General features: G+C 49.6%; 1 protein-coding gene across 6 annotated transcripts in view; it reads left to right on the top strand.

The window, feature by feature from the left end:
* Positions 1 to 20,970, top strand: part of MSI2 (musashi RNA binding protein 2) — a 471,444-nt gene that overhangs the window by 416,032 nt on the left and 34,442 nt on the right. Inside the window, exon 11 of one of the 6 annotated variants that reach the window (XM_049861318.1) lies at positions 1,178 to 20,967. The exons of the other annotated variants lie outside the window; for them this stretch is intronic. Coding sequence (XP_049717275.1) covers positions 1,178 to 1,218 — 41 coding nt within the window. The 3' untranslated portion in view covers positions 1,219 to 20,967. Of the gene's footprint in view, positions 1 to 1,177; positions 20,968 to 20,970 lie in introns of those variants that run through there. 6 annotated transcript variants of the gene reach the window in all.

Here is a 20,970-nt window from a genome sequence, read left to right as displayed (position 1 = left end):
AGGAGTCTCTTGTGCGTTGGCTTGGTCTGGAGTCCCAGACTTCCAGAGGACTCCCCAAGCAGCCTAGTAGTTCTAGACCATAAAGCTTACGCCCATGTAGTTCTCCAGTCAAGATTTCATGAAGTGGATGCCCCCTCTAGAACCAAACCCGACTCCTTCTGGAGTTTTGGCCGTAGGAACCGGACCATTATGTCAGGGAAGCTTTGTAATGTTCTTACATCGTCTCATGTCAGTAAGGTGTGGATCTGGCCAAGCGAGTTGGAGTGCAGAGGGGGGACCCAGAGGTGGTGCAGCCCACATCCTTTCCTCATCCCTGTCAGGCTGATTGCGTTGATCCCTCCTATTACCATGCCGCTTCCCTCTCCCCACACCCTGGGGATCTTATGAGTCCATGGCATTGGCGCAGCTGTCCTGTCACCACCAAGCGCACCTGATGCTTTTTCTCTGTGGTGTTTCTTCTCGATGTCATCACTGTGCCCACTTCTCCCACTTCCCCACCTCCGGTCCCTCTTATGTCTGTGGATCCCACATCCCTCCCAGACTCTTCCTGATTCCATCCCAGTAGGTCAGTGCCAGGGAGCTAGTTAAGAGAAAGGAGCAATGCCCACGCTCTTAGAGAGCTGCCGAGACTTCATCCTAACTGTCGTCACTCACAAGCCTTGTGTCCTGGGCACCCTTTAGGAGGATGCAGGCTGATCCCTTTTCAAGGGTCCCCCTTTGCACCCACCATAGCCTTTCTGTGTGAATATCTGGTTGGGAGCCCAGACATCATTTTTAGTGGATCCCCATTTAACTTGTGTGACGTGGGGGTTGTAGCTAACCTTTCTGATGTGAAGCAATGCCCACCTCTGCCCACCTTCAGGATTCTGTGACACAAATGAGTTGTTCTGAGAACGAGGGCTAGATAGCTCTGGATAATCATCAAAGCAGGGGGTAGTTCTTTCCTAGAAAGCCTGAGGGATAACCAGCCTCTTTGGAGATGGTTCCTTCTCCCCATCTTCGAGTCCACCGTGGGCCACCACCCCAGCCTGGCTCCCCTGCAGATCCATATCATATGTGGACTTGAATTGTTATGGCCATGATCAAGGGTCTCCCCTATCTCCTCTCTTTTTTCCCACTCCCTGGACTTCTCATTTTGGTTTAATCTGTTAATTTCTGTTCTTATTTCACTTTGCAGACTATTTGCCGATTTCCCAAGACATAATTTTTATCAACTAGCTCTTAAGAGAGGCATAAAAAATTGGGGTTTGCTACCATTACTAGAGAGAGAACACAGTCCAGGCCTGGGTCACCCAGCTGCTGTCACTGTCACTGAAACTCTGTCTAGCTGCCTGTTCAAATGAGTGTTCTTTCTCAGTTTTAATTTTCGGAAAAGACTTCACGTCCTCATTGCTTCGCCCTACAGTTTTTTTGTTTTTTTTTTTTTAATTTTGTTCTCAAGTCCTTTCCCCATTTTGCTTCTTGTACCTATTGTGAACACCTTCCCCGTCCCCAGAATGTAACGGGCTAGAGGGAAACTTCTCACAAACTTTGTAGAACTTCCTCAGGGGACTCCAAGATTTTAAGTGCTGGTGGCCCAGAGCAGTTGCTGAAGCATGACTCGAGGGATTTGTGTCTTAGGGTGGACAGTCCCCAGAATGAATACACATACACCTACATGCAAACTGTTCTAAAAAACTAATCCGAAAAACACCTGAAAGAGAACTGTATAAACATTAACCAATCATCTTTGTCTGCTGAGGCCAGTCGCTCAGTAACTGTTGGCATAATAATAATCCCGTCTATCTTGGGAAAGGGATGGCAGAGACACTGAAGCACCACGACGTCTCAGGTGCCATGGGCACCTATCCATGCTGCCTCCTCTGTCCCCAGCTTCCCAGCCTCACCTCCCTGCCCACGCTGGCCTTGGCACCCAGGGTAAGATGGGAGTCAAACACAGACCACCCAGGACCAGCCTCAGCTCAGGGCTGGCACCCCTGACAGTCAGCCATGACCCTGACCCCCCAACTCCCTGTTGGAAACACCCCCACCCTGCTCCCTTTGATTAATGAATTCAGATCAGTTGGCTCCTCAAGAGTCACTCCTTTCTCAGTGCTGTAGTTTGTGAGAAGTGACCTGCGTGCCCCCCTTTGGTGCATCTGACATGAGCTAATCCATACATTTGAATGTCATTGTCCTCGAGACACAACGTACACCATTTTGCCCATCTTATTAAAGATGCTTGATGTAATCACCAGTTAGTTTCCTTCTGTTTTCCTGTAGGCTTCTTCATGGGTATTATTTTTTCAAAAACTCTGTATGGCCTCCCTCCCTCCCCAATGCATATTTTGTTTTGCTATGAATTGCTTTGCTTTGGTGACTCATCCTAGCAATGCTTGACTCGCCAACGTCGTTGCCATTGTGAATTTTCTTCATCTCTGTAAATAGTTCATCTGTGCTTCTCCCTAATGACGTTTTATTTTTTCCCCTGTAAGCAACTGAGGTAGAAAAATAAATTGTTTACCACGGACATGCTGTGTGCTGCCGTCTCTTAGCCTTTCAGTGTCCTGTTCTCGCTCCGGGGGAGGTGAACGCACTAAACAACCAGGACCAATGACAGCCTGGCACGGTTTCTAAAAGCATGCCCACTCCCCCGGCTGCCGCCTGTCACCAGCCCTCCCTGCTTCCTCACATCCCCTGCACTTGCCCGGGGTGGCCTGTCCTTGAGCAGAGTGGGAGCATCTGCATGCAGCAGCTGTGCAGTGTCGCCCTGATGCCCCGTTCTCTACCATCACGCCTACCCGCAAGTGAAAACGTCACTGGAACATCTGGAGCCCTCACATCTGTGTGCCGGCTGTGTGGGTGCTCATGCACATGCTCGTACACGTGGGCTGACGTGGTTGTGCACGTGGCTTCCTTTCCTGACTCCCCAGAGCAGTGCAGGTTGGACGAGTCATCTGTATATAATGGAAATGGTGCAGGACATGATGCTAGAAGACCTTGTTTCTAGGTCCCACTTGGCCACTTAGTAGCTCTTTGACCTCGAGCAAGTGACATACCTCTCTAAGCCCTGGGAATAGTAATAGTGCCTAGCTGGTAGGGTTGTTAAGGAGCCTTGGTGGCACAGTGGTTAAGCACTTGGCTGCTAACCAAGAGGTTGGTGGTTAGAGCCCACTCAGCAGTTCCATGGGAGAAAGACTTGGCAATCTGCTCCCATAAAGATTACAGCCTAGAAAGCTCTATGGGGCAGTTCTACTTTGTCACATGGGCTTACTATGAGTTGAAAATCAACTGGCACCTAACAACAACAGTCAGGTTGTTAGAATTAAGTGGGATGATGTGTGTATGCGAAAGTGCCTTGTAAATTGGTTAAATGCTATGAAATTAGAGGTCAGTGAAAAAGAGGAAGACCCTCAACGAGACGGCTTGGCACAGTGGCTGCAACAATGGGCTCCAGCATAACAACAATTGTGAGGATGGCACAGGACCAGGCAGCGTTTCATTCTGTTGTACATAGGGTCGCTATGAGTCAGAACTGACTCAATGACACCTAACAACAACAACATAAAATCAGAAATTATAGAAATGGTGGGGATTGATATTCTTGTTACTTCAGAAGGGAATTCCAGAACAGTTTTTCCTTCCCCAGCACCCTGGTAGAGCTGCTTATTGGTAGATCTGTTTATCTGAGAAAGGAATGATAAAGGATCCACAAGTGAAGCCAGAGAGTTTCTGGGACTTCTTACTCCATCCTTCCTCTTCCATCCCACCTCGTTTACTGATCATAAGGCACAGAGTCAGGTACCAGATACCTGGACGTGAATCAGACTCAGTCTTTCAAGATGCTAATAGTCCACCTGAAGGAGAAAGAACAAATTTTCAGACCCATTGAACATCATGGGACAGGTGCTCAGCTAGAGGGAGGGAAGCTGTCCATGTTATGGAGTGACAAAGGTGGGCTACTTGTCCTGCTTGTGGGGCAGTCAGGAATGGCTTCCTACAGAAGGCAAAGCCAGACTGTGTCTCAAAAAATCAAATAGAATTAGCTAGGTGAAGAAAGGAAGGAAGCATATTCCAGGTAGAGGAGTGACATGTTTAGACACTGAATCGAGTACTTTCAAATTTGGCTGCAAGAAAACACAAAATAATAACAGCCTGAACAAAATAAGAATTTGTTATCTCATAAAAGAAGCCTGGATGTGGCTCCACAGTATTAGGGGGTCTTAATTTCTTCTAGCTTGTTCTACCCTCTCAGCATAAGACTTCTGCCTCATGGTCAAAAAAGGCCACTTCAGCTCCAGCCATCAGGAAGGTAGAAAGGGTGATGATAACACTTCCCTTTAAGAACACTTCTCACAAGTTCTATTTGACATACTGCTTGGATCCCATTTGTCAGAACTTAGTCATGTGGCCAGTTTCAGGTACAAAGGAGCCTCAGAAACGTCTTTTTTTCAGGTAACCTTGTGCCCAGGTAAAAAATGGGTTCTAATACTAAAGAAGGAGAGTAGAACAGATATTAGGGGACAGTTAGCAATCTCTGCTACAAGCCTGAGAAGGGGAGCACTGCAGATCCTAGGAATTCTGAGTCATTGAGTATATGGAGAGCTCGCAGGAGCATCTTAGGGTTGGGGGGGCGGACAAGCTGGTGAGTTCGGCAGGGCCGAGTCACAGTGGGCCTTGTGAGTCTGGTTTGGAGTTTCGATCTGATCCTCAAAGCATAATGATAAGCCCTTAGAGGATTTTAAGTAGAGGAGCAATGTAGTCAGATTTCCAAAGTGAATCTAAACGGGCATATAGAGCTTGGGTCAGTGAGGAAGGATGAGCTCGGAAGAGTGTTTGCTTCTTTCATCACACCCACCTCCTCTCCTTCTTGTCTTACCCTCTCTTGACTCCATTCCTCTCCCCTTGCCTCATGCTAGCTAGTAGCCCTTTGGGGTTTTTCAGCTCTACTGGGAGCAGCAGGGTTAATGCTGCCCTGCCACTAACCTGGGCTAAAGTGTCATCTCTGAGCCTGGGGCACTCGGGCAGCCAGGAGAAGCAGGCCAGCACACCCCGGCCCATTGCTCACTCTACCCTCAAGGACGCTGTGTGTGTATAAACTACAGGTCCTGCAGGGCCCAAGGTGGGAAGACCCTTCCCTGACCAGCTGGGCTTGGATTCTGATTCCAGAAGCGCCAATTTGAGCTCCTGCCTCTTCCAAGATGGAAAACAGGTTTTCTCTCAGGTGCTAATGTTAACCGATTGGTACTGACAAGGATGATCTTGGGGCCAAGTCCCGGCTCAGCAGAACAGAGGGCCGTGGTTGATTAGCTGTGCCTGCCAGGATGCTGGATCAGGGACTTACAGCTGGCACCACGTGTTTTCCCTTCGGGCTCCAGTGTGATGATGGTTCTGTGGTGCTGGGTGATTTTCAGTCACTCTACAAGACAACCATTCTGTGTTTCACGTGGGAGAGTGTGAGGAGAGGTGGCATAACTCAGGGACATCGGTTGTCCCCTCTGGAGGAGAACCCGTGCAGCCAGCCCATCATCAGTCGGGGATGGTGCAAGGTAAGCTCTGGTCATAGCGTCTGTTCCTTGAGGACAAAGGCTTAGTGATTGTCTTGTCCTGAGGGGTATGGCTTAAACATGGAAAGCAAAATGAAGAGAGCCTGAGGGGTATCGCTTGAATGTGGAAAGCAAAATGAAGAGAGCCCAAGTATTTTAGGAGGTTCAAGGAGTTTACCTTAAACAGGCAACTGAGGAAATCAGCCTTGGATGGGAAGGAGCTAAACCAGCTCACTCCCAACATGGCAGTTCTGTCAGTTTATGACAGTTTGCCAAGTGTTCAAAAATGCAACAAAGCTACCTCATTAAAGGCTTCAGGTTCTGTGGGAGTGGTAGCCTAGGCCACCACGAGGAATGACTCCAGGGCCCCTTAGCCCACCCCTCCTCCAGAGAATACCAGTCTACCCAAGGGGCGGTGACCCTTGTGGTCAGGCCCCCCATTTAGGGAAGGTGAGACCTGGGTGTGCAACTCAGGAACCACGTCCGCCTTAGTCTCTCCTGCATCCTGCTTTTTCTGAACTAGTTCTGAGAGAGAAAAGAGCCTCCCCTACCCCGCCTCTGTGGACTTGTCAGGAGGGGCAATTCCAGGGCTGCTGTGGAATCATAGGACCAGTGGCTTAGGACGAACCCTTGTCTGGGTGGAGGTTAAAATTCCAGAACTCCTTCCTCCTGCTTAATTCTCCCCCACCTTTTTTTTCCTGTTTTAATAATTTACTTTCTTTGTTGTTGATGATGAGAATATACACAGCAGAATATATACCCATTCAATAATTTCTACATGTACAATTCAGTGACATTGATTATATTCTTCAAGGTGTGCAACCATTCTCACCCTCCTTTTCTGAATTCTTCCTCTTCTGTTAACTTAAGCTCACTGCCCCCTTAGTTTCCCATCTAATCTTTCGAGTTACTGTCATGAATTTGATCCCTCATAGATAGCGATTTAAAAGAGCACAATGCTCAAGGCAGACATTCTTTACTTATTAACTCCTGCCTAAGTTTTTGAGGAAGGCCTGATGGCATAGTGCCTAAGTGCCTACGGCTGCTAACCAAAAGTTCGAGAGTTCGAATCCACCAGGCACCCCTTGGAAACTCTATCGCACAGTTCTGCTGTGTCCTTTGGGTGGCTATAAGTTGGAATCGACTTGACGGCAATGGTGTTTTTTCCGGGTTTTAAGTTTTTAAGGGGCTCTTTCCTTACCTCTCTGCCGCAGCAATGCCCTTGCTGGGAATCCTGACACTCCTGCTTGGTGGACCCTCTGTCTCTACCAGCACTGTCTGTCCTCATTGCATCTAGTTGCTTCCAGTTGGTTCTAGAATGGAGCCCAACCAGTGACTGATGACTTATTCCTCGCTAGTAGGGAAGCTGATCCCGAATATCAAGGCAGGATGGTTGGCTTCCCAGGTATGTGGACATTAGGCAGACCCATGTGGAGGGGCACCCACAGTTATCTGCTGAAGCCTTATAAATAGAAACACTCCCTTGTAAGGGAAAGTCCCTCCCCACACAGTACCCTTCCCACCCCTCCCCCGCCCTCCGCACATCTGTTCCATCCCACACCTCAGCCCTCTAATCGAACGTCCCTTCAGCCTTGTCTCTGGGGATTACCCCCTCACAGATTGGATCCACAGTCAGATTTTCAATCACAAACCAGCTCTCCCTGTAGCCGGCCCACTTCTGCACCACCTGGCCCCTGCGTACTAGGGGCTTATGCTCTCATTTGCATATTAAAGGCAAGTTTAGTCAGGAAAGCATGTCTGCTGCTCTGCAAAAAGATGGAGAAGTAAAATTCAGCAGCACATCCCACATGCAGACGGGCACAGAGTGACGACAGTTGGCTCTGGACGGGCTGGCCTGTCGTGCGCCTCCCTCGGCGTGGAAACCAGGAGCTGTGTTCCCAGATGAAAGCAGAGTGTGGGGCCTAATAGGCAGTTACTAAATGTTTGCGGAAATGAATTGGAGCAATCTGAATTGACTGGAATTGCAGGTTTCACATTCCATCAGCTTTCTGTGCCTCTTGAAGCTGCTCTGCATAAATAAAGGGGAATATGACTAAATGAGCACTCGGCTCCCCCTGGTAAAGCCACAACGCTGTGCTCTTGGGCTGGAAGTCGGAGAACAGCTCTTGCATCTAGCTTGTGGGGAGAGTAAGGCCATCTCTGAGCCTCAGTCTTCCCATCTGTCAAACGGCGCTATTGACTCTTGCCCTGTTCCCCTTCCTCACAGGTTGTTGAGAGGGGCAGATGAGACCAGGCATGATCTAGATTTGTGTCCAAGGAGAAAGATCCCATACAATGAGCAGGGCACCCAGCCAGCTTCTTCCGGGGCGGCAGGAGGAAGGCTGTGGTGTGGCTTCTGCATCTCATTCTCTGTGGACTGAGAGGCCCAGTGCCCACCAGACCCCAAGTCCCCCAGGGCTGCTGTCCTTCCCCCCGCCCCCGCCACCCCCCATACACACACTTTCTTAGGGACCTGGCACCACCGGGCTCACAAAGGCCCATTAAGTCTGCCAGCAGGAGCTTAATCACTCATCTTCAAGCCCTTCAGTTTTAATTTCCATCAGCAAAAGCAAGTGACAGAGGCTGCAGCTTCAAAAAAAAAAAAAAAAAAAGGCCCCATACATTGCTCATGGAGTGTGAAATTGTAGGCAAAAGCAGTGCCAGGCCCATGGAGCAGCTCATGCCCTCAGAACAAACCAGAAGGCAAAGCTGTGCCTCCCACCCTCCTCCTCGCCAGTCTGAAAAGCTGGAGCAGAGTCCTGCCCAGAGACGTTTTCCTGGAGTCCAGCTCGGTTTGGCTGCCCTGGCTTCAAGAGACCCCAGCCAACAGCATTACCCCATCTGCTCCTTGTTCCTTCACTCGGAGGCGGGAGGGTACATTCTCTGCAGTGATGGAGAACGCTAGCAGGACCTGCCCTGGCGTAGGGATGTATGTAAGCAAGTGAGCCAGGAGTTCCGAACCTGGAGGGCCATTCACCATGTAGCCAGATGTACAGCTGTGTGGTTTGACAGTGTGATCATTGTAGTATGAGTGAGCACAGGGGAGGAAGTTACTGACTCAGCCAGGAGAGCTTTCAGAAAAGGGTGACATCTGAGTTGGGTTTTGAAGTACAAATAGAAGTCCACCAGGCAGACGAGGAGGGAAGGGCATTCCACGTTGAAGGAACAACAGATGTAAAGGCACGAGAGCATCACCTGCCTTTCTTACCAAGCATTCCTGCCTCAGTTGATTCTGTGTCCCCTGTGGGCAGGTGCTGTCCCATTGCCTGGCCCAGGACAGCTGGACAACGGTTTGGCATTGGGAAGCCGGTACCACTTCTTCCCAGACCCAGGGAATCACTGGCAGACACTGTGACCCTGGGAGGTTGACCCCACCATTGCCATAGAAGGCTGGCCCCTGACGTGGGTCTTGGTGGATACTGCTCAGCCAATCCAGTGGGCTCTGGACAGACACTGTGACCCTGGGAGGCTGACCCCACCCTTGCCATAGAAGGCTATTCCCTGACATGGGACTTGGTGGATACTTCTCAGCCGATCCAGTGGGCTCTGGACGCTAGCTGGCCAGGGCTGGCTCCATTTAAGGTGGAAAACCTTACTCAGACACACCTACTCATAGCGGGAGGGGTGACCGCAGCCTGCTGTTCCCCACAGGGGCCTGGCTGCCCGCTCTGAGTCTGAGCCAATGTTCGGCTGGCCCGGGTCTTGCAGGGGCGGGTCTGTGGCCAGCCCTGCAGCTTTCTTAGTGGTGCCTGCTTAGGGCCTCTCCAGGCTTTCTTCATCTGACCTCCAGTACCAGCCTTGACTGTGCTGGGATTCAGGTAAGGCCAGGAGCAGGAAGAGGCACCTTGTCCCTCCAACTCTTGTATCTGTCTGTCTCTCCTCCACCCACCTATCCATTCCTCACGCATTCCAAAAACACCAGCTGCCGTCAAGGCAGTTCTGACTCATGGCAACACCTTGTGTTGGAGAGTAAAACTGCAGTGCACAGGGTTTTCAAGGCTGTGATTTTTCAGAAGCAAATCGCCAGACCTTTCTTCCAAGGTGCCCCTGAGTGGGTTCGAACTGCCAATCCTTCAGTTAGTAGTTGAGTGCTTAACTGTTTGCACCCTTTTGCACTCATCACTTAGTTATTAAGCACCTGCCATGTCACTGGCCCTGCCCTAGATTCTTGGGACAGAGTGGTGAATGACAAAGATGTGCCCCTGCCTTTACACAGTACCCTTGGGGAGCCAAGGAGCAAACATGATTCCCCTTGGATGGAAGGGCCCAGAGAGGCCTCTCTAGTCCATTCACTCCTAGAGGAGCTGGACGATTCCAAGGGCAGCGCAGCAGGGCAGGAGGGCCGTGGAGATTCTCAGCCAAGCCAAAAAGCACCAATCACCAGGGCCCCGGGGACCTGCATCTGCACCCATGGTGACCAAGCCACAGGGCCCTGGCCACCCTAGCCAGGCCATCCCTGTGCCCCTGCATGCCCTCTGCTTCCTGTTGTCATGTGGTCCCACCAAAGTTAGGGCTTGCACTTCAAATAAAACTCCCCCTTATCACTCACAAGCAAATTACAAATGTTATCTTTGAAAGCCCTTTGGATGTGAAATGTTATGTAAATTAATAGGATTTTAGAATAGGAAGGCCCCAAAGGGATTTCTCAGCTCCACGACCGTTATTATATTACCTTGGGCAGTAATAATAAAAGTAGAAATAAAAGTTATTACTCTACTTACTGAGCACTTACCGAGTGGCAGATAACCCAACACCATCATCTCATGGAATCTTCACAGCAGCCCTGTGAGGAGGTATCACTACGTGCCTTTCACAAGGAAGGAAATGAGGCTGAGAGAGAAGTTAAGTAACTTATCTTGGGTCATACAAGTAGTAAGTGTCAGAGGTGAGATTTGAACTTGGGTTTGTGGCTTAAAACCGCCGCCACGTACTGTTTCCTTAAACATTTCTGGGCCTTGACTTCCTTATCTGTTAAATGGACTAGTAATGTCTTTCTTATAGTGTTGTAGTGAGGATTCATTGAGATGGTACATGGAAGCTTCTTGGCCAGGGAAGTGCCCAAATGGCAGCTGGTATTATTATCGTTCAGGCAATGATTATTTTTCTCAGTGTCTAGACCAAGCTCTTTTATAGGTGAGGAAACTAAGGCACAGAGAAGGCTGTTCTCCCATCCACCCTTTCAACTAGGGCTGGCATGCAGTGGTATGATCCAGCAGCTGTTGAAAAATTTTAACTCGTTCCGTCAAGCCCCCCGAGTGCTTTCGTAATAGCCTGGGGTCTCTCCCAAGACTCCTTGACCAGCCCACGGTCCACCAGCAGAAGGGCCAGTGCCCAGTACAGTAGAGGTTGGCCATTCAATATTCAAGACAGCCTCTCAGGAGACAAAAGGGGAGAGAGTTGCCCCATTTTCTAGAGGTGGGAACTTGAGATTCACAGATGTTAGCTTACCCCTGAGCTACTGACAGTGCCAAGGCGGGAACCTGGACTCTTTCAGCACAAAGTCTTGGAGTGCTCAAGGCTTGAGCGTTTCCTTTCCTGGTCCGCGGAGAGGGCACACCATAGAACTGGCGTTTTGAATCTTGCTGCAGCAGAGCTATTGAAAAAGCCTATACAGAACAAAACTGAGGAAGAGGGCAGACATATGCAGAGGCCCGACATATGCAGAGGCCCAAAGAAAGTAGGGTTTGAATGGCTCAGCAAGACACTGTTGGGAGGAAGCAGAATTTTGACTCTTTCTCTGGCGATTAGACATCTGAAGCTGTGAGAGAAGTGTAAAAAGTCATCTGAACAGTGAGCTCTAGAAGGACCAGAAGGTCAGACCAGTGGTTTGTCCTGATGCCCGGTGGTGGGAGGTGGGAGGGCGTCTCAAAGGCAGAAATAGCGATTGTTTTTATAAGAAGTAGTTGAGTTGGGGGTATGGAAAGAGAAACTCTTAAAGTAGCTCGCTGACATCTCCTTAGAAACTATGGTCTGGACTTGCTTAGCTTTGAAGATCTTTGTCTCAGAGAGACAGGCAGGTGTTGGTTCTTTGTGCAATGGGTGTCCCTGGTCTGTCCAGGAACCACAAACTGCTGGCCCAGGGCAGTGAGGGCTGGATTAGGAATGAGCTCCATGTGGCCATTCTTCCTCTTGAAGTCTTGCTGGAGAGAGAATGATGCTGATCAGAGTCCTCCTTGGGCCAGGATCCAATGCCCTTGCCATGTGCCATTCATTCCTGATGTGGATCCCCTGGCCATCCCAGCCCCCACCACCTTGGATGGTTGGGCCAAGGATGAAGAGAAGGGTGGGACTCTCAAGAGCCCTGAAAGGCAAGAATTTGTCCCCTGCCCTCAGCCATTCATTCCTGATGTGGATCCCCTGGCCATCCCAGCCTCTACCACCTTGGATGGTTGGGCCAAGGATGAAGAGAAGGGTGGGACTCTCGAGAGCCCTGAAAGGCAAGGATTTGTCCCCTGCCCTCAGCCTGGTGGTAGATCATCACTGAAAAGACTTTTAAAGACCTGTGTCTTAGTCATCTGTGTCCCGTGCCAAGCTCAGTAATTTTTTAAAATTGATTTGAATTCAATTGAATGGAACTGAAGTGGTAAGACGTCTGGGAGCTGGGTTAAGATCATGGTCGTGGAAATACCTGTCCCCTCTGCTCTTGTCTCCCTGATCTTGGAGAAAAGAATTACGTAGTTAGCATGACCCCTCCTACGTTCCCTGGGGACTGAATCTTCTGATTGCTGCCCCCCACTTCAAGCAGGCCCAGGTCCCTTGAGCTCAGCTATGAGGAGACCCGGAAGCAAACACAGGCAAGGGGCTCCAAGCTAAAGGGGTCTGAGGTACAATCCTCCCCATCTTCTCCCTGGCAGAGTGAGCCATAGCCCCCATTAGCCCAGTGTTCACCATATCTTTCGCCTATTTTCTCTCCTTCCAAGGAGTTGGTTTTTATGCAGCCTGACTCCTGGGGCCCCAGTCCTACAGATGGGGCTTCTTTCCCATCATGGGCCAGCAAATGTCAGCTCCATGAGAGCAGAGACTGTGTGCTTTGGTCACTGCTCTGGTTCCAGTGCCTAGAACAGTGTTTGGCATGTAGGAAGTGCTCAATAAATATTGAAAGGGCAAGGGTCTCAAGTTCTTGAGGGCTTGAATGCAGTACACTGCAGAAGTTCAGGTTCCCATTCAACAAATTTCTACACAGATTGTTCAGTGACATTGGTTACATTCTTCACAATGTGTGAACATTCTCATTGTTTCCATTCTGGTTGCTCCATTTCCATTAATCTAGTTTCCCTGCCCCCTTACATTTTCATCTTCGTTTTAAAGTAATTGTTGACCATTTGATCTCATATAGGTGATTTTTTTAAAGGAGTACAGTACTTAGGGGTGTTACACATTATTTTGTGAGCTAGTCTGTTGTTTAACTACGGGATGACCTCAGGAGTTAATTTCAGTCTGCAGTTTGAAGTGTATCTCAGGGCAGCAGTCTTGGGGAGTCCTCCAGTCTCGACCATCTCTGTGGAGCTTCTAAAGTTCCCATTGTCAAGACTGTACCCCAGACCAATTCTATGAGGATCTCTAGGGTTTGGGCCCAGACATCAGTATTTTTTCAAGCTCCCCAGGGGATTTCAGTGCACAGCCTGGGTGGAGAACCATGCCTGATGAGAGAGGGAAGGCAGGGGGAATTCCTGTGGAATGTCAACTGTGAGCCTGGAGAGGCTGCAGGTGGATGAAAGGGGCCACTCCCAGAGGGATCCTTTCTGCCCGCAGTCTTTCCACAGCCAGCAGCCCCACGTTCTGAGCTGGGGAGACAGGCTGGGTTGACACCAAGGACCACTCTCATGCTGGGGCGCCATTCTTTATAAGGAAAAGGATCAGAAGCTGCAGAGTGCCTCGGGGTGGAGGGGAGTCAGGCCTCACCCACTCCTGGTCCTCAGGGACTTGGTGGCAGCTGGCGCTCTGCTTGGTTCCCAGGGTGCTTTCTTTGTAGTCAGAAGGAACCTGCAGCAAAGTGCACACCGTCCATTCCTGGCCTCCCACCCGGGGTCTACACTTGCCTCTTCTGGGAGTTTTCTTGTTTCCAAAGGTGCTCCCTGACTTCTATTTTCATGCTTCCACAAACCCTTTCATCTGAACAGAGGATCTCTGGCAACAAAACTTTAAAAAAACTCACAAAGGTTTGATGGTGCAGCGTACCGTCCCTTTGTCCCCATTGAAATGTCTAAAGAGCTACATATATTTTTAAAAATTAAGCTGCACAGCAATTGTGTTAAAAATTATCTTGGGCAGTTTTTCTGCCATGCCTCTGCTGTAGGTGATAGCACCCTTCGGGCTCTTGACCCCTAACTCTTCTCCTCTCTTAAGCAACTAGAAGGATCCAAAAGCCAGGCCTGGAAGTTGCTACCCCTTACTCCTCCCAGCAGGCAGGCCTGACCTTTGCATTTGGCCCCTCTGTCTTCCATTCAGGAGGGATATTTGCCAGGTTCCAAATGACGGTCATTTTCCCAGTAGCAGCCCAGGCCGAGGAGTTTCTGGCCTACACTTTATCAGTCCTCCCCTCTGCCAACAGCAGCTCCAGCCCTCTACTCAGTAAGGGAGGTCTCCATGGGCTTGTCTCTATTGGAATTCTCAGGGAATGTCCAGCTTGCTCCTGAAAAGGTGTGCGTAAATATGATACCTGTTTTGAATGCCAGGAACTCAGGGTTTTTTTCAAATGATGTACATCAGCTTCCTTCAGAGGAAAGTTTTACAGTTTGATCATATAAGTGCATCCCTTTGGTTATCAATTTTTCTTCCTCTTTAGGCCCTCTGGTGGCTCAGTGGTTAAGTGCTCAGCTGCTAACCAAAAGGTCAGCAGTTCGAACCCACCAGCCTCTACGTGGGAGAAAGATGTGGCAGTCTGCTTCCATAAAGATTTACAGCCTTAGAAACCCTATGTGGCAGTACTGCCCTGTCCTGTAAGGTTGCTACGAGTCAGAATCCAGTCGATGGCAATGGGTATTTCCTTCCACTCCTAAAATGCGCCATCCAGCTTTTTCTACTGGCATCCCATTGTGGCCTTCTCTTTCTCTGCACAGAAGTCAGAGCTATGTGTTTCCTTTAAAAGAGCCAGCCCTCTCCACCAGGCAGGCATGCTAGGGAGGCGGGGAGGGCCCTGGACCAGCCAGAATGACAGATGGCAGCGTTTCCAAACTCTTTTAGGACGTGTTTCCTACATTGTGGGTGACAATTTCTTCTTTCGGATCTCTATTTTGTAGTGTTTGGATTCAGTAAAGCAACACTTGGGTTGAGCCAAGAGTGTCTGAACCATCTATAGAAACTGCTGGTGGGGGAGGTACAGGGCGTGCTGGGGAAGGGACAGAGAGCCTGTGAAGCAGGCACAATACGGGGAAAACTGTCTTTCCTAATGGGTCATTCAGGTCTGGTAACACACATTACAGAGATTCCCTCCAAATCACAGCCTGGTGGAGCCATAAGGGACCTCAGAATCCTCCCATCCTCTTGTTTTGAGAGAGGCACAGAGGGGCCCCTGACTCATGCAAGGTGACAGAAACAAGAGTGACTGAGCCAGAGCCACCCCCAGCTGTCCATTCCTAGGCCAGCATCTTCTGACCAGGAAGGAAAGGGAGCAAAAGAAGATTCCAATTCTCCGAATTCTCCATAGCAGGCAGGACCAGGGGCAGTACCGTTTCAGTATTTACTACAAACAGAGAAGACCCCCAGAGATTCCTCTGAGTCAGGGGTTCTCTGCCCACACTGCATATCACAATCCCTGGGTGGCACCAATAGTTAAACACGCAACTATTACTGAAAGGTTGGCAGTTCGAATCCACCCAGAGGCACCTTGGAAGAAAAGCCTAGTGATCTACTTCCAAAAGGGCACAGCCATTGAAAACCCTATGGAGCACAGTTCTACTCTGAAACACATGGGGTTGCCATGAGTCAGAACTGACTCAAGGGCAATGGTTTGTTTGGATCTTGAAGATACAGGGACCTGGGCCCCACCTGATTTGGTTGGTCAGCGCTGGGGCCAGGGCAGGGGTAGGTTGCTCTGACTTGAATCAGTGGAGTGAATCTCAAAGGGACTGATCCCAAGAATGAGATTCACCAACGTATTTCAGGAGGACCTTTCTTTCCTCAAGTTAGTCGAGCTACAGATTGTGCTGACATGTACCACGATTTTATTTCTTTAAAATGTGAATGAATGCCTTTAGACCCGAGGTCCTCCAGCCTGGCTGCTCATTGGGATCACTTGAGGTGCTTTTTAAAGGTCCCAACTCACAGGCTGCACTCCAGACCAAATAAATCAGAATGCCTGGGAGTGGGATCCAGACATCAGCATTTTTTAAACCTCTCGGGGTAATTCCAGTGAGCAACCAGGGTAAAGAACCAGTGTGTTAGAACCAGAGCAGGGTCCCCCCACTTGCCATAGCTCTGGTACATTCCACTGGATTATTCGTGCTCCCGGCCTGACTCCTATGGGCATTTGAGTTTACCATCCCTGGGGTGGAGGATCTTGGGAATGGAGAGGCTGCTAGGCCTGTGGGCACATCTTCCAGCTGCAGTTTACCCAGAGCAGGGACTCCCAGCCCTGGCTCTCAGCTGCTGCACCAGGGCATCCGACCACCATCAGCTGATGCTCCTTGACAATCTTCAGTGCGGCTAGATCCTAAGTGGACATGTGACTGAGTCCCTGCCCTAGAATTTGGTATCTAGCAAGACAAAAAAAATGTGTACATACAAACAACTGTGCTGAGATAAGGCAGAAAGGAGCTGGTATATGCCACCAAAGCAGTAGCAACTAGGTGTGGTATCACATAATTCACAAAAACACCATTCACTCCTAATTAGCAATAGAGTATCACAGTTCCAGAAAGCTCAGAGACCTGTCTCGTCACTGTCAGTGGGATGGTAACAGCTTTCACTGGGACCAATTACTAACCCTGTGTTTGTATTAGCACCAGCCTCAGAAGCAGGGAACTTCCTGTAATGGAGGGACTTAGGTTTCTCCTCCTCTTACAACAAGAAGACCAGCTCATGCAGGGCCAGCGACGAAGGGACTTTGGAGATCATCTGGCCTAATCTCCTTGAAGTAGAGACGGGTTACTCAGGGCCCAGAGAAGTGAAGCGCCATGTCTGGGTCACACAGTGAGGCAAGGGTCACCCAGGGCCAAACCATGCTTTAATGCCAAGTCCTGTGATCCTTCTGTTTTCCAGCTCAAAGGGCAGAGGAGCCTCAGACTACTGAGAACAGGTGTTTGGATCTGACCCCACTAAATTCGCATGCCTGGAATTCCACTGCTAGTGCTTCATTCTTTTGTACCCAGGCACCCTCTTTTTAAATGTAAGGTTCCCTAACAGGAGGAACATATACCTTCCTGATGGCTGAGTTCCTAAGACCCAACCCATAGCTGGGGGACCCACTGAGATTTTATCAGCAAACCTTGTTGTCTCCTTTCTGCCAGATTTACTGCAAACATCTGGAGGTAGTAGGCCACCAGGGCCGTGCTGGCCCACTTGGTCCAGTCGTTGTTAGAGCAGAGCACGTGTTCTGATTTTGAGCTATATCAATTTACCACCTCTAAACGGATATCATGAAGTTGGGACATTATGAAGGATTATGGATCACTGTTACCCGTAAGGAATTCAGGCCACCAGTGTGCTTATAGCTGTCAGACCATGTGGCCCATCATGGAGGAAGCAGGGCACCCACTCGTAGGGAGATTCCTGCCCTGAAGGCAAAGCTGGTGGCCGGACAGAGCCTTCACAGGCCTCCACATGACCGCTAACACACATTTACTCACTGCCTGGTATTCCTCTGAGCACTTTGCATATATTCATCCAGTATTAGTGTAGTCATCCCTTTACAGATGTGGACATCAAGGCACAGAGAGGTTAAGCAGTTTGTTCAGAGTCACACAGCTAGTAAGTAGCTGAGGCAGGATTTGAGCCCAAACAGGCTCCAGAGTTTGTGTGCTTAGCTACTGTGTTAAACTGCCTCACAAGGAGGAGCCTGGTTGCCTCCTCCGAGTGTTGGCCAGACAGCTGTGCTTAGGAGGGACATTCCCGGCAACAGAGGGTGGATGGTCATCTCCCTCACCAGGAGGTGGGTGCTGGAGTGGCTGCAGGCGCTCGTGGTCCAGGGAGTTGGGCCTCAGCCCCACAAGAAGCTCTGCCAGGCCTTCTGCCTAATTCCCTGCATTCTCTCCTCATACCTCCTGCCGGGGCAGTTGTGTTCTCACCCTGGCAGCCCAGATCCCAGATGCTGGGAAGCCTGCCACAGGGGCCCCCAACCTCCCCTGGGTCTGGGGATAAGTGCTGAAAACAGGACCACAGGATGAAACTGCAAGGCTTCTCCCTGCCCACCCCAGCCCTTCCAGGCCCAGCCCTGGGAGGGGTGGTTGCCACCAGCATCTTGAGTGCTGGGCCTCCTGACCTCAGGCCCCTCCTTCCATCCTGGTGAAGGGTCTGTCTGGAAACAGGACAGCTTTAAGCCACAGCCAGGATTCTTTGGCCTCTGACAACCTCCAGCTGGGGCAACCCTACCTACACCCCTCTCCTAGATCCCACAAACCCAGCCACCAAGAAAAGGCCCTGGCCCTGGGAAGCCAAGCCTCAGGGCCTCTCTGCCAGATCACAAGAAGAACATACTTGGGTGACCAGTGAGGCTGGAAGGCCTAGCAGGACAGAAGGGGGTGGCAGGGAGCTGGGGAGGACCAGGAGGAGATCAGGGTCAGGATCAGGGATCAGGAATTGCTGGATCAGGAGTCAGGGTAGTGCAGCACTGTCCCCTCCCCCCAGATGTCCAAGTGCTCTGGAGACACCCGGTAGGTAGGTGGGGTCATTGGGGCCAGTGGCCCTGATGTCTCCGAGGAGGGGGCACAGATGGCAGTTTGGGGGGACCTCTGCTGTGAGGGCCGATGGCTTGATCCCCTTTGTAAGGTGCAGATGGGTGAGCCTTGTCCTCCTGGTCCCCTCCCCTCATACTCATCACTCCGCTTAGGCTTACCCTCCGCTGTAATGGATGAGATTAAATTCCAGCCCTTGGCAGCATCTGATGCCCAGTCTCCAGCAGAAGCCTTTATCTGAGATGAAGGATAATGGATTTCCCTTCTTGGATAAGGTGTTTTTTTTGTTTTTTTTTTTTTCTTCCTTCCTGTTTTTTTCAGACTTTTTGTCCAGAAATTAGACCTTTTGTTAACGAGCTTTTTTATTTGACTAAATCCCCCTCCCCCAGTTCTATCACCCTCTCCCCCATCACCACCACCTTTCCATGCTTCCGAGGAGGCCTGTTTTAAGTACCTGGTAAGAGAGTGCACCCGTTGCTGTCGAGTCAATTCCGACTCACAGCAAACCTATAGGTCAGAGTAGAACTGCCTCATAGGGTTTCCTAGGCTGTAAATCTTCACAGAAGCAGACTGCCACATCTTTCTCCCATGGAGCGGCTGATGGGTTCAAACCTCAGACCTTTCAGTTAGCAGCTGAGCACTTTAACCACTGCTCTCAACCGTCTCAAAAACAGTTGCAGCAGTACTTCCACAGGGAATTGCCAGAAATTCAAGCCAGATTCAGGAGAGGACGTGCAATGAGGGTTATCATTGTTGATGTCAGATGGATCTTGGCTGAAAGAGAACACCACAAAGATGTATATCTATGTTTTATTGACTATGTAAAGGCATCCGACTGTGTGGATCATAACAAATTATGAATAACATTGAAAAGAATGGAAATTCCAGAACACTTAATTGTGCTCATGAGGAACTCGTACATAGACCCAGAGGTGGTCATTAGAAGAGAATAAGGGGATATTGCGTGGTTTAAAATCAGGGAAGGTGTGCGTTAGGGTTGTAACCTTTCACCATACTTATTCAATCTGTATGCTGAGCAAATAATCTCAGAAGCTGGACTATATGAAGAAGAATGGGGCATCAGGATTGAAGGAAAACTCATTGACAACCTGCAGTAGGCAGATGACACAACCTTGCTTGCTGAAAAGGAAGAGGACTCGAAGCACTTACTGATGAAGATCAAAGACCGCAGCCTTCAGTACGGATTACACCTCAGCATAAAGAAGACAAAAATCCTCACAACTGGACTGATAAGCAACATCATGGAAAAGACTGAAGTCAAGGATTTCATTTTACTTGGATCCACAATCAAGGCCCATGGAAGCAGCAGTCAAGAAATCATATGACACCCCAGACATCCTTTTAATTCAATACTGAAGTCACTCTTGAGGTTCACCTTTCAGCCAAGATTAGACAGGCGCATAAAACAAACAGTAATACACATAGCTGAACTACATATACAAGACTAAGTGGACGCACCAGCCCAGGGGCAAGGACAAGAAGGTAGGAGGGGACAGGAAAACTGGATGAATGGAAACGGGGAACCCAAGGTTGAGAAGGAGAAAGTGTTGACAGGTCGCAGAGTTGGCAACCAATGTCACAAAACAATATGTGCCTAAATTGTTTAATGAGAAACTAATTTGTTCTGTAAACTTCCGTCTAAAGCACAATAAAAAAAAAAAATTACATATGGTATTGGGCAAACCTGCTGCAAAAGACCTCTTTAAAGTGTTAAAAAGCAAAAATGTCACTTTGAGGACTAAGGTGCACCTGATCCAAGCCATAAATAGTATTTTCAGTTGCCTTGTATGCACGTGAAAGCTGGACAGTGAGGAAAACTGAAGAATTGATGCCCTTGAATTAAGTCTTGGTGAAGAATATTGAATACACCATGGACTGCCAGAAGAACAAACAAGTCCGTGTTGGAAAATGTACAGCCAGAATGCTCCTTAGAAGGGAAGCGGCGAGACTTCGTCTCATGTACTTTGGGTATGTTATCAGGAGGGACCAGTCCCTGGAGAAGGACATCATGCTTGGTAAAGGAGAGGGTCAGCAAAAAAGAGAAAGACCCTCAACGAGGTAGATTGACACAGTGGCTACAACAGTGGGCTCAAACATAGCAATGATTGTGAGGACGGCACAGGACTGGGCAGTGTTTTGTTCTGTTGTATGTAGGATTTTTGTTCCTTTGTGCATAGGGTCGTTATGAGTGGGAACCAACTAGGCAGCACCTAACAACAACAGGAGAGTACAAAAGAATAATTTGGCCTTCCCTCTTCCCCTACCCCGCCTTCCTCCTCCCTCAAATATCTCCTGAGCTTTGTGCCTGGAGGGGGAAGGCCAGGTGTGCTGAGGGTTGGGACAGTGAGAAATAACTGTACTTCTTCCTTATTTTCTTTAGCCGGTTCAGCCAGCACCCACATCTTCAGAAACCTAGAACCTGCCTGGAAGAAACGGGGCGAGGACTTGGTGGTGGGGTCCCTTCTTTTGGTCTACCTCAGGACTCACTGCTGCTCCCTGGGGGAAGGGAGTGGCTTCATGGGAGCGGGAAGATAAAGTCCCACAGCCAGGGACAACCTGTACATTGATTTCACCTGGATCTTTTTTTCCCCCTT

Source organism: Elephas maximus, chromosome 19 (assembly GCF_024166365.1).
Source record: "Elephas maximus indicus isolate mEleMax1 chromosome 19, mEleMax1 primary haplotype, whole genome shotgun sequence".
NCBI lineage: Eukaryota > Metazoa > Chordata > Mammalia > Proboscidea > Elephantidae > Elephas > Elephas maximus.
Note: the sequence above shows the minus strand (reverse complement) of the source record. Positions and strands in the feature narration are given on the sequence as shown.